Source organism: Esox lucius, chromosome 7 (assembly GCF_011004845.1).
Source record: "Esox lucius isolate fEsoLuc1 chromosome 7, fEsoLuc1.pri, whole genome shotgun sequence".
NCBI classification, from domain to species: Eukaryota; Metazoa; Chordata; class Actinopteri; order Esociformes; family Esocidae; genus Esox; species Esox lucius.
This window is the reverse complement of record NC_047575.1, coordinates 12558119-12571394: the sequence shown is the minus strand read 5'-3', so window position 1 is coordinate 12571394 and position 13276 is coordinate 12558119. Positions and strand designations below refer to the sequence as shown.

At 41.3% G+C, this 13276-nt stretch overlaps 1 protein-coding gene across 1 annotated transcript; it reads right to left on the bottom strand.

Annotated features, from left to right (window-relative positions):
- Positions 1-1810: 1810 nt before the first annotated feature.
- Positions 1811-10905, bottom strand: cdc42ep2 (CDC42 effector protein (Rho GTPase binding) 2). The gene is made up of 2 exons (XM_010900138.4): positions 10588-10905; positions 1811-5265 (listed from the first exon to the last, which is right to left on the bottom strand). The coding sequence occupies exon 2, from the start codon at positions 4982-4984 to the stop codon at positions 4220-4222; it is 765 nt and encodes a 254-aa protein (XP_010898440.1). The 5' UTR covers positions 4985-5265; positions 10588-10905; the 3' UTR covers positions 1811-4219.
- Positions 10906-13276: the final 2371 nt, after the last annotated feature.

The window sequence follows — 13276 nt, the reverse complement described above, 5'->3', positions numbered from 1 at the left end:
GGCCATGTTTACTGTAGGTATAACTGTTAGGCTATTAAGGTTTAGTTTAAACCTTTAGGTAGTGTTAGAATTGTGGTCAGTTTAGGGTTAGGGCTAAATTATGTGAAGGCATAAAGGTTAGGTTAAAGACATTGGATTTAGTTCATGGTTAGGATTATGGTTATATTCAGGGCTAGAGGATATGAAACATGGATTATGGCTCTCCACAATGATGAAAATACCAACATGCATGTTTCTTTGTGTGTACAAGAAGTGAAGGGAGGGACAACATTACATTACTATTTGTAATTTAACAGGATCTCTATACAGTTGCTGCCACATTACCACATTAATCAAAGTTAGAAAAACAAACCAACTGATCTTTAATAGTGTAGGCCAGATTAGAATGGCCAGCATTGCATTTAAGGACTATGCAATTTCAGGCAAGAAATATGATTAAATCACATTTTATTTTTCTCAGAAAATATGACAGTCATTTACACTCCATTATTGCTATTAAAAGATTTAATTACTACTTCTAGTGATATACCAAATGTCCAGCAGATGGAGATATAGACACATGTAATTCTGTAAACTGAATCTACTGTATGATTACCACTTAAAGCCCTTCCAGTGTCCTCAGACATACATCATCTCTCAGGTTCAAATTGTTTTCCTGTGCATGCCAACCTCAGCCCCTACTCCACCCTGGCAGAGGTTCAAACTCAGGGAAGGGCTGAAGAAGCTTGCATGGACAATCTGACCCAAACAGGCCTTTCCATCCCCTCAATACATCTGAGTATCCCTAGACACATGGCTGGTGTTCCCAGCCAATGGGTGAGATGGTGAAAAACAACACTTATTTGTAAACATTACCAGAGGTCTTTTCAATGTCATCTGTGTTTTTGTTTAAGAGTTATGTAATTCAAGCAGGCCAATGGAGAAATAACCCTGCAGCTTGAGGTTTTGAGTATGATTAACTTAGAAAGCAATAGAATGCATGTTCCAATAATCAACACAAACGTTCTGGAGGTCACCTTGGAAATCTCCATGCATGTCATTGTTGTAGGTGGTGTCTCACCCCCATTTTCCTCTGAGTACCTCCCTGTTGAGGGCCCCATGTTCCCAGGCCGCCTCTGCTCTCAGGGTCACTGGTTGTGTGTGTGCTGAGGGCCTTGTGTTAATAAAGCCAGTTGGAGCCATTCCCAGGGCTATTCAAAAACTGGATGGCAAACAAAAGAGAATGTGGGCATACACATGTATGCACACAAAACATTTGTTTTTCTATTCTTGTGGGGACCTACCACCTAACTCTAACCTCATACAACCAAACCTGTTTAATGTAACAAAACCAACGCTTAATGCCTTAACCTGAAAGTCTTCCTGATTCAAACACCAACCTCATTCGTAACTTTCCCTAAACATTTAAGCCAAACCAATTGCCATTTTCAAAATGGGGACTAATGTTTCTCACATACACACATTTGTTTTGAATATCCTCATGGGGCCCTGAAAAACTAAATTGCATGCTCCCTAGCCCTAATCTTAACCCTTAACCTAACCCTAACCTCAATAAAGTAACATTTATGCCTAAACTTTAACTAGATGTAATGCCTAACCTTAACCAACAAAGCCTGGACCTTAAAGAAACACCAATTCGATCTCTAAAATTAATTCCAATTTTGACACTAAACCTAAACCCTGAGCCGGAAACTGACTTTCCCCTCATGGGGCCCTAAAATATTTCCCCACGAGGCATGTTTTTGAGGTTTTACTATAGTTATGGGGACAAAATGGCTCCACAAGGTAATAAAACAAGTGCGCACACACGTCTGTTTTGGTCTACCCATAATGTAGCATTTATTTATAATCATTTACAGCTTGTAATTAATTGTGTGATGCCGATAAACAATTTGTTCCAGCATGTGAAATATGCCCATTGATAGCAGCACAATAAGAATCATCATCATCAAACAGAATTCTTATGAAGTGGAAGATAAGCAAGGGTTATGATGTAACCGAGACATCTACAAAACTTGATACGTTGGTGCATACAGTTCCCTGCTTCGAGCATCATATCTGGTGATTCAGATATTAGCAGAAGCCAGTGCCATTAGAACTATGATAAACAAAATGAAAAAGACCATGTCAGGAGTGTGTTTGGCTCTGTGTGCTTTAACCACTTTCAAAAACAACCAACACTTACTTGGAGGTCAAGACAACCATATACAAAGTGAAACATGCCAAAATCGTTTGAATTCTATCATAGAGGCATAACATATTTCACAGCTTAAAAAGGAAGAGTAAAGTCTGTTTACATTAAGTCATTATACACAGTATACAAACCCAGAACTGTGTTAACATAGTTGTTCCCAGAGAGATTACAAATTACTAGACTACAAAAATAAATCACTCTTAGCAGTTGGAGGAGACACTGAAGGTTAGTCAACGGGTGTTGTCCTTCACCATGCAGGGCAGAACTGTACTGTCAGGCTCTCTCTCTTCTTACTGAGGCAGCAGACCTACGGAGTAAACAGAAACAGCCTTACGCAACGCCATCCTGGCCTGGCCACGTTCAGCAGGACAGCTACAGTATCTAGTCCAGGCTCATATTGTGCTCGCTCTCTCCCTCTGTACTGCAGCTTAGGCCTATTAATACAGTGCTCTTTTCAACATGTCAGATACGCAGAGTCAAAGTGCTTCTTTCAGCTGAGTAAATCACAGAGTGGTTTTTATGGAGTGACATCACGTTGATCAATTTGATCCGATTTTCTAAAGTGAATACAGAAATGTTAGAGCAGTTTACGGTAACTGAATAAGCAGTAATTGAGACATTTACATTTCTCTGTGCATGAACAAGTTTGTAGTGCTTTAGTATGTTTGTGTCAAAGAAATGTAACCTATTGTAATACTAATCTAATGAGACTATAATGGTATTGTTAAGTGTTATGCATGCATGCAGACTACTGTACGTTTGCCTATAATGGGATAAGCAGGATGTGATGGGTTAATATGGATCAAATCTTTTCCAACATTGGTCCTTTGTTAAAGTACACCTGCAAATCATTGGTCCAATGTTCAAAGACCCAAAGCATGTTCTAAATTATATTTTCTATAATTTTACATCCATTGTTTTTACAATGTTTAACTGTATCTGTGCACTTATGGCTGCAAATAAAACATAAATCATGCATTTCTTATGTGAAGAATCGTGGGACTTATTATCCTCCTGTAGATGGCCACATTCTTAATACAATATTGTAATACAACCAAATGTAGGCAGCAGGGAATCCAGCAACTGTACCCTGTATTTTAAATAGTTAGCAAGGAAAATACTGACATCTTGTAACAACAAATCCAAATAAGACTGATAAAAGTGCTGTTCTGAACGCTGCTGTGTTATAAGAGATCGTTGAAGCCACAAAAGGCCCTGGGGGTTACCGTGGGGAGATAATCTCCTCATGAGCAGTCTGAGGTTGTGAATGAACATGTAACAGTACTCCAAGTGTGTCCAACACCCTCAATTATCAGAGCCTCAGGGCTATGAAAATCAGGGAGCTAAGCTCTGTGGATCTGCTGAAAAAAATCAACAGATACGCAACTGAACTCTCAGCAACTCGCGGTCATCCGAATATAAAGTTACAGCTTTCACATTATCAAAAAGAAAAAAAGTTGTCAAATAAGACACTCAAGAAGGCGACCATCCCTCTGGCTTTGTGTCCATTGCCGAGATGAATTCATCACTAGCATACCGTTAACTTTTCAATAAGTGTCAGTCTTCTGGAACAATATCTCCAACCAAACCAAGTAGAGTCTGAATAGAATGTCAGTTTCAGAACAGCTGAATTAGCTGGATAAATCTGTGTGACACGGGCAGCAAACTAATTTCAGGAGCAAGTCTTGTGGTCTAAAGCTCAGGTGCAGTAAAACTTTTTATGAAAACAGCAACTGTGTCACATTTAATTGTGTCAGCTTTTGGCTCATTTCATGTCACTCCATTACTTATTACATTTAGTAATTCATTTAGTAGTTCACACAGAAAAGCATAGGAAGATATTCAATATCAATTTAGCACTAACCGCAATGAAAGAAAATTTCCCTTAAAAAAGAAAAGCACTTAATATGAGTGCACTACTAAAAAAAGCCAGCCTTGTGATCCAGCAAGGTTTGGCTAAGGGAAGAACCTCCTCTGTTGCATTACGAAGACAGTGACGGGAAAGAGGGAAGAAGGGTTCTGTGGTCAGGTGTAGAGCTTGCGCCGTCCTCCCTGCAGACAGGTTCCGTTGAATCCACTGAGGCGCTGGCTGTCCATGATTTGCAGCACGTCGTCCAGAATGGAGGGTCCCAGGTCCAGGTGCAGGGAGAGCAGGGAGCCCGCGTGGGACAGGTAGGGGCGCTCCTGACAGTTCTCATCCAGATACGGGTCCTGGACAGACACATCCCTGTCCGATCTGAGCCCGGGGGAGGGTGGGCAGAACTGCGACGGGTTGCTTGGAAACTGGGCTGAGGGGACAGCGGAGTCCAACCCTGGTTGATGGGGCATCGGGATCTTGTCATCCAGGTGCAATCGGGGCGGTTTGGGTGGGGGGGCAATGTTCTGAGGTGGGAGGGCGGCAGAGGTTGTGGCGGTGACAGGCAGGGTAATGGCCTGAACCCCCCCGATGACGGGCAGAGAGAGGGCGTTCTTCAGCAGAGGGGAGCTCTCCGAGGAAGGGGGTTGCCCGCTGATGCTGGTGGCACGGCTAAACCGGAAGGACTCGCCATACATGGAGGAGCGTTGGGAAAGGCTGTGACCCTGCTGTCCGGGGAGAAGGTGGAACTTCCCCTGCAGGAAGGACAGGTCACCAAACAAGTCTTCCTCCCCGCCTCCACTGCCGATGTGGATGGTGTGCCGGAAATCTCCCAGCGGTGGACTGATCATGTCCGAGGAGAGGATGTCCCGCAGCTTCTCTTTCTTCCCTTTCCTGCTCCGCCGCTTCAGGTAGATAGGCGCCTTGGTGGACATGTCCGGTGACCCCCCTAAGCAGGAGAGACTGAACAACGTGAAGGATGGTGAAGGCGAGAGGAGCTTCTCTCAGAATCGGACACAGAGAAGGAATCAGGCTGGTTGAGTTAGCAGGTCTGGTGATTAGGGAGACCAGCTTTATTGTTGAATATTCCCAAATAAAGTCCACATCCGTCTCTTGGAACAGTGTCAGTGGGTAGCAGGGAGCGTTGACATTTGGCTGGTGTTGAGGTTTCTTAATGAGGTCAGCTGATTATGTCCACAGTGTTAATCACATCCAACTGAAAAGAAGCAGAATAAAGCCATTAGAATAGAAAAGATGTTGGTGCTTAAACGTACAGAGCCTTCGGAAAAGTATTCAGGTCCCTTCACTTCCTCTATGTGTTGTTGCGTTACTGACTGAATTTATAATTTATTAAATGTTGATTCTATCTACACATAACACCTCAAAACCACAACACATTTTAGAAATTTGTGCCAATTTGTTGAAAATGGAAAAACTCAAATATTCAGACCCCTTGCCATGGCACTCTAAACTTAGCTCCGATGTATCCTGTGTCCTTTGACCAACTTGAAATGTCTCTAGAACTTGATCCAAGTCCACATCTGGAAAAATTCAACTGATTGGACATGATTTAGAAAGGCACACCCGTGTCTATAGAGGGTCCCACACATCACAGTGCAAGTCAGGGTAAAAATCAAGCCATGACGTCCAAAGGAACTCTCCATAGACCTGAGATAGAATTGTTTCACAGAATACTTCTGGGGAAGGTTTTACAACATTTGCCAAACCATTGAAAGTAGCAGCACAGTGGACTATCGTTATGAAATAGAAGAAGTTTGGCACCACCAAGACTCTTACTAGCACTAGCCGTCTGGCTAACTTAAATAACCAGGAAAGAAGGACCATGGTTGGGGAGGTGACCAAGGACTAAATGGTCACAAACAGAGTTACAGGGTTTCTATGCAGAGATGACAGAACCTGCCAGAAGGACAACCATCTCTGGTGTTTACAACCATATCAGGACTCCATCAATCAGGCCATGATGTGAGTGTCTAGACCAGAGGTCTCAAACCGGTTCCACGGAGAGCCATGTGTCTGCAGGTTTTTGGGTTACCTTTAAATTGGTTCCCAGTTCAGATCAAAACAACCAGGTAGGGGTAGAAACTAACCAATTAGTGACCTAATTAGTCAGTCAAGTACAAGGTGAGAGAGAAAACCTGCAGACACTCGGCCCTCCGTGGAAACGGTTTGAGACCTCTGGTCTAGACAGAAGCCTCTGCTGAATAAAATGCAAATGTCATGCTTAAAGCAGGACGAAAAAGATACACTGGTTTGATGAGACCAAAATCAAATCAGGCAAACTAATGGCAAGCGGTAAATCTGGAAAGAATTAAGTACCACTAGTCATCTGGCTAATACCATTACAATGGTGAAGCACGGTGGTGGAAACAGCATGCTATGGGGATGCTTCTCAGCAATTTGTTCAGGATTGAAGAAAGGTTTAATGGAGCAAAATACAGAGAGGCCCTCGAGGAAACCGGATCCAGAATGCAGACTGGAGCAAAGATTCATCTTTCAGCATGACACGGCCAAGACAATGCACGAATGGCCAGAAACCTTGACTTATATAGGGAGTCCTGAAAGTCACAGTTCACTGATGCTACAAGGAGATATGGGAGAAGCTGCCCAAATCCAGGTGCGCAAAGCTGGTAGGGACTAGATAACAAAAAGCTGTGAATGCTGCCAAAGATACTTTTACAAAGTACTTCATTCTTACGTACATGAGATGTGTAGATTGATGGCAAATAAAATAATGCAATAAATTGGAAATGTAGCCTATAACAACAAAATGTGGAGAACGTGACAGGGTCAGAATACTTTTCAAAGGCTCTGTACACTATGCAAACATTGAGGATATTACATAACTTCTTAACACTCTTAAACACTCAAAGGTTGATACATGAGGAAAAAACTGAAAATAACGGTGATGTAGAAACCCTGTGACCCCTTGAGATTAGGATCTCTGAAAAAGGTTTTAACACTAAGCGAAACACACAGTAAATACGTTTAATACGTTGAGCTAAAAGAAAATAAATCTACTCATTTCAGGACAGGACGAAATTACTGAACCTATTGTTGTTGGCAGTGCAGCGTGGGAAAAATACTTCTGGTGGATTCAAGAATGAATGAATCCATTTCTGAGAAGTGACAGGGAAATGTGTGTATGGGTGTGAATAAGGGGGGACACCTTCAGTGGCATTCCTAGATGAAAGAGGTTAGCCTGGTTTAAACTAATTCAACAAGCTGAGGTGAGCCAGTGAGAAATCCATTTCAGGCTGAGAAAGTGCTGCTGTTGAGGGCCTGGAGGCCATGGTCAAGCGGAGCAGGAGGACCTGGGTTTGAAAAACAGGGCACGACATGCATTCTGCTGACATTAACTCAAACTGGTTAGATTTCAGCTTCCACATAGGGTGACAACGCAGTAGTCAGCAAGCACTGGAGGAGTCTGCGTTTTAAAAAATCACTGAAGATTTAGTAAACTTTTTCTGTGAGCTTCTGGGCAAAAAGATCAGACCTTAAAGTGCCAGTGAGCAATGGAAGGGTAATGCTGAGCTGAAGACATTAAAGGTAACAGGAGGACAATGTGACTGCCACAAAGTCAGAGCTGTTTCAGATAACTTGAATGAGGGAACTGCTGAGCAAGGATAGAGCACATTCTGAGTGGAGATTGTTGCCTCTCACAAGAGCACAGGCGGACATTGTTAACTAACAAACAAATCGAGAGAGAGAGAAAAGGAGAAAGATATAAAGGGGAAGAGAGATGGGAAAAGTTAGACGGGGGCTTGAGGGATTGTAGAGAGCAATGCCAACAGAATTACCGGTCTGTAGAGAATGATAGGAAGAGAAAGAGCAGAGCCTCATCTCCTAGCAGCTCTGCTGGTTGGCCAAATTGAAGGAGCCTCTCTCGGAGGTGCTATTGTGGACCCAGAATTAAAGTGTGAATACTTTGCAACGGTCAATCTAGTTCATTCAAATTAGTAGGCTAAGAGGCGTATCATGATGATAAGAATGTAATTATGTATTAGGATAATAGCTAGCTGCTGAAAAGGTTTTGGACACAAAAACATTGTAATGAGATTCTATCCATGTCTCAGAGCGGCCGTCACGTTCTAATGGCAGAGCTATACATCTGTCAACCAGACTCATGCAATTCCTTTGCCTTCATAAAATACTTGCCAGAGTTAACAGACCAATATTCTTATAGCTCAATAGTATTCACCCCTGGTATCAGCAGGTTATAAATGCTGTACACATGTAATAGTTTAAATATATATGTTTAACATATTCCAACATACATTGTCTATCTTTCTGTCACACAGACCTACTTAAAAACACAGAGACAGAGAGAGCTTCTGTTGCACATCGTAAGCCGTTTCCAAGGGCTGTCCTTTCCCAAACTGGGGTGTTAGGCACATTTGAAAGAATGCTTCAGTGCTTCGTCTACATAACAAAGCAGCCAAGACCTTGGCAGACCCCTGGTTTCAAAGATACTGGTCACATGATGTTAATTAGGCTCTTTTTGTTCCACTGGTTCAGAGCGACGACTGCTCAAGTGCAACCATCTGGGAGGGCAGGGTGACCAATAAAAACCTCAAGATAGAGCATCAGGCCCAGCCAAGGTCAGACCGAAGGAACAGTTTTTCAGTGCACAATGGATATGCAGCTGACACTCTTCCAGAACATACATTACATACATTATAATGCCTATAGTAAATGAGTCCTTGTTACAGTGGGGAGGTGAGGACAATAACGAGCCAACTGTCTGCCGGAGTCCATTAGGTAGCCATGATGGTCATTTGAAAGTACCGCCAGAACACCATGGTTAACACCTTGACTCTCACCATAACATGGGCTCTTTAGTGACCTCAGAATGTTTATATTTAGACAAGGAAAGATGGGTTCCTCCTACTGGCACCCCAACACCAGTTCCAGCAGTATCTGGTCTCCCATCTGAGGACCGACCCTGCTTGACTTCAGCAGAGAGCCAACAGCGGAATGGCTGCTATTCCTAAGCTTGCTCGCAACACTACTGCCACACATTGATAGAACGTTTTATTCCCTGAAGCAGCAGTAATAGTTTGAAAATAGAATAACCACTGCATCTCTAAATCATCCAACAGAGTAGAAACAAGTAGAGACTTGACAGGAAGTTGGCTTGGGTGAGGTCAAAGGGGGACAGTAAGTCCATTAACAATTGTGAAATAAGTACTTGGGTTGATCATTGTACAAGATGGTAACATATTGTTTCTTTGGATTTTTTCATGCATGGTATTTTGTTCTTTTATGTAAGTTCAGGTTCAGTTGAGAAACTATGGGTTAAACACATGCAAGTGAGAATTAAGGTACAGACACTCTCAAAGCAAATTCACTTTGCAGTGTGTTCAAAATATACTGACAAAATAAGCACAACGTCTGTTTTGACATGCCCTTCTCATTTTGTTAAAAAAAAGTTACTTTTTTTGTCTCAACTTGTTTCCGTAACAAGCAAGATCAGAGTTGAATCCATGAAATTCCCAGGAACTATTCGACAGTGTTTAACTGCCACAGCTGAAATATCGCAACATTTGGTGAAGCCCTTGAAAAGCTTGTTAATTTATTAGATAATGCATGGGACATACTGTCACAACATTGTGGGCCCTGGCTGCCATTGAAAGCCCACACAAAGAGCGCTATCAAAGGTCTAAGGAGGACATTGTTCTTCCAGCACATACTGTTGACGGCAACCAAGCACATTTTTTGGGAACAATGCTGGCAGTGTCATTATTCAAACTGCTCTGTCACAGGAGGCCAATGAGAGACAACAGGCCTAACTGCTAAAGGGGTGATAACGTCTTTCAGAGTTTGACAAAATGTCACTGCTGCAGGGCTGGAGAACTGCCGTCAGCTTGAAGTTTTATCTTTATTTTGATGATTTTTTGTAAGGAATTTTCCATTACTTTGTGCTAATAAGCCTACAAACCGAACTTTTTAATCAATTATTTAATTATGAAATTCTCCCCTAAAACAACATTTGGAGAAAATGCGCTAGGGTTGGAGCAGGGTGCAAAAGGTTTTGTAAACGATACAGCAGCATACTTTCAACATAATGATTTTCAAGGATTGCAGTATTACCAACAATCTACCGATTTCCTAAAAAGATGAGACTCATTAACCTGGAAACAAAAAGAGCCCTTACAGGATCCGTATTTTTTGTATTGGTGAAATGTTTCCAGAAAATGGAGATATGCTGCATCATACCTCAAATTCACCCATTTAAGTTTTTGTTTTTTTTAAACACTCAAATGGGCGAATTAGCCAACTTAAATTGTCATAGATATGGTTCATATTTGGTCAGATTAAACACTTAGTAAAACTACAAAAAGTTACCCACTTAGTTTTGATAGATAATCGCCGACACTTCTCCCCACAGATTATCCCTTCCTATGTACCCATAATTTACAGGTATATCTTGTAGGCTACATTTGATATAATTGCTGCAACATCGATTAGCTCTAAGAGAAACATTGCAGAAGGCAAAATTGTTAGACGAACCGCTTACCTTCCAGCTTCCCGTAATGGATATATCCGTTATGACAGCATTCCCCTACACCATGTCTCATCCCGGTCCCTTCAGACCAAAATAGAGGTCGACTATTTGAGGTTGCGCAAACAGGCTAATGTCGGAAGTCGATGCGTATGTGCCCTGATCACAAACATAACCACTTCACTGATTCACAATCTGTTGGCTGCTACACGACGATGTGTAGATATGAGCTGCACTACACCCATTCTCGCTTACTTTGCTTTGAATGCACTCGTGAAGAGCTAGAAACTCCGGCAGTGGATTTTGCGTAAACCGGTGTTAGGTGGAAGGAAGTGGCGCACGCGCATATCACCACATTCATGCTTGAAAGTTTTCAATTGACGGCCATTAAAGATATTGAGTTTAATCAACATTTGATTTTGAGTAGAGGGATGAATTATTAGTTTTAGCGGGATTTCCAAAATAACAACGTGGAGTCACCAACATCTTATTAGGCCAATTCGGAAAACGCTTAGAACTACCTGCTTTGTTTGTACTGTACAACCGCGGTGCTTCAGGCATGACAATTAAATAAAATAAGCACTGATAGGTTGTTGGAAGTATTCAATACAATATATTTATCAGCGTGTAGTTTACCCATAGGTATATGCCTACGCATTCTGAGAACACACATTCAAATAATCGGTTGGTGACTCAAAATTGTTCCAAACGTTCCATCACTTCAAGATCATACAAGTCCAGACCAGGATTTATACAAGTTTTTCTACTTCTGTGGTTGATTGTGGCGCTTCTTTCTTGCGGCAAATTCCAATCACGCCTGCGTCACCGTTCACAATGTTCACGCACAGCTGGGGTAATGTACAATTACTGTAATTACGATATGGAGATAGATTTCTATCAAAATGTTGGTAACTTGAATGTAGCGAGTCACAAATACATGATGCAACTGTAAAAAATAAATAAAGCACTGTCAAGAAATATAGCGTAAACATATGTTTGTGAAACTAATCCAAAAACAAAAAATGTATACTTAACAAAAACAAAGGATGATCAGCAAATACATACAATAACGTTTTTTTAATGTTCAACCTTGTTTTTGTGAATGTCACAGCATTTGCTACCTGTATTTTACAGATTTGTGGTTTGCATTACATTTGTGAGTGGCCTTATGTGTTTCTCCACATATTTGTCAAAGCCGATACATTTATGAGTATCGTTGCGTATTTGTGAGTCGCATTTATCTGATGAGTTCCATACGGAATCCAGATTAGGACCTTCGTTATGGTTATGTTAAGCCTCCAGTATTTTAGACTATATTGTTGATGTCTACAGCTCACCAGCACTGTCTGGACTTGAATTTCGAAACAAACAAGACAAACATTGACTTTGAACATGGCGGATGGATGTCGGTCTTAGGTGAGTTACAAGTCTCCATTACCCAGTTCATTGAATATTACCAGTCTTTCTACTCAATCAAGTTACCTGATAGACCAGGACAGCCCAACCCTATTCCTGGACATCTACTGTCCTGTAGGTTCTCTGTCCAACACTAATTTAGCTCACCTGAGGGTGAATGACATTTCACTCAAATATGAATCTAGGCAAAACTATCCTTTTAAGGTTGTACACACTGCAACTTACAATGTCCATCAGTATTAATCCATATTACATACTCTTCTGATTGGATATAAAATGTCTACATTTTGGGATTTGAACAGGATCTTGAGGAACTGGTATGCCTCGGTTAGCCTCATCGAAACCAAACAGCTGTCAGTGTTCAAACCTAACATGTGAAGACATGACCAGATCAACAGGAATTACACTTCCTGCAGTGATTGGCATAAATTATTTAAACCTTAAAGCCACACCCCTCCCGATCTACACCCCCTACTAAGCTAAATCTGTACTCCAGGGTTCCACCAACCTAGAAGTTACAGTGAATCATTAAATTCATGAACTCAAAAGGTGTAATATGATACATTTACTAGCAATAGTTCCGTGATAAACTTTAAGGTTCTGTGACAAAGCACAAAATGACAACTTTCAGTTTATTGTTTCAATCAAATGGTATGTGATTTCTCAACTTTTTAAAAATAGGAATCAATTTAGCAAACTTTTGGTTACAGACCAGATGCTCTAGCCACTAGGCTAGCTGCCACCACAAGATCCTCATACTTTCTCAAGTTACCACAAATTCTAAAATGTTTAGATGATAGGATTGACATCATTCAAATCATAATGGGTTTGGATAAGGGCTTAGAGACAAACAACCACAGCTGACATCCAAGACTTAGAGAGATGGAAATGGTTAGCTGATTGATTCTGATACACTGAAACCAGAAAACACCACAATTTTAACAACCGGCATCAATCTTTAAGCTGTTTCATTCTGAAATCGGACAGTCATCTGGCAATGTCCCTGGCCTTTTGTGATGGAAAAGTGGAAAAAGTTCTGACATGATTTATCTTTGTCTCATTCTTTTACATCACAAAAACCTGGCATTTTAACAGGGGTGTGTAGATTTTTACATCCACTCTGTGTTATATATATATATACATACATACATACATACATCAGCTCTGGAAAAAATGAAGAGACCACTGCACCTTTTTCTTTCCTTTCCAAAAAAGTTAAAAAGGAACGTTTTGAGTGAGGTATAGAAGCGTTCAATTTGCAGTGGTCTCAATTTTAACCCTTCTGTTC

Bases quoted from the DNA above. Each gene is read 5' to 3' on its own strand.
- cdc42ep2 (XM_010900138.4), bottom strand. From the start codon at position 4,984: ATGTCCACCAAGGCGCCTATCTACCTGAAGCGGCGGAGCAGGAAAGGG.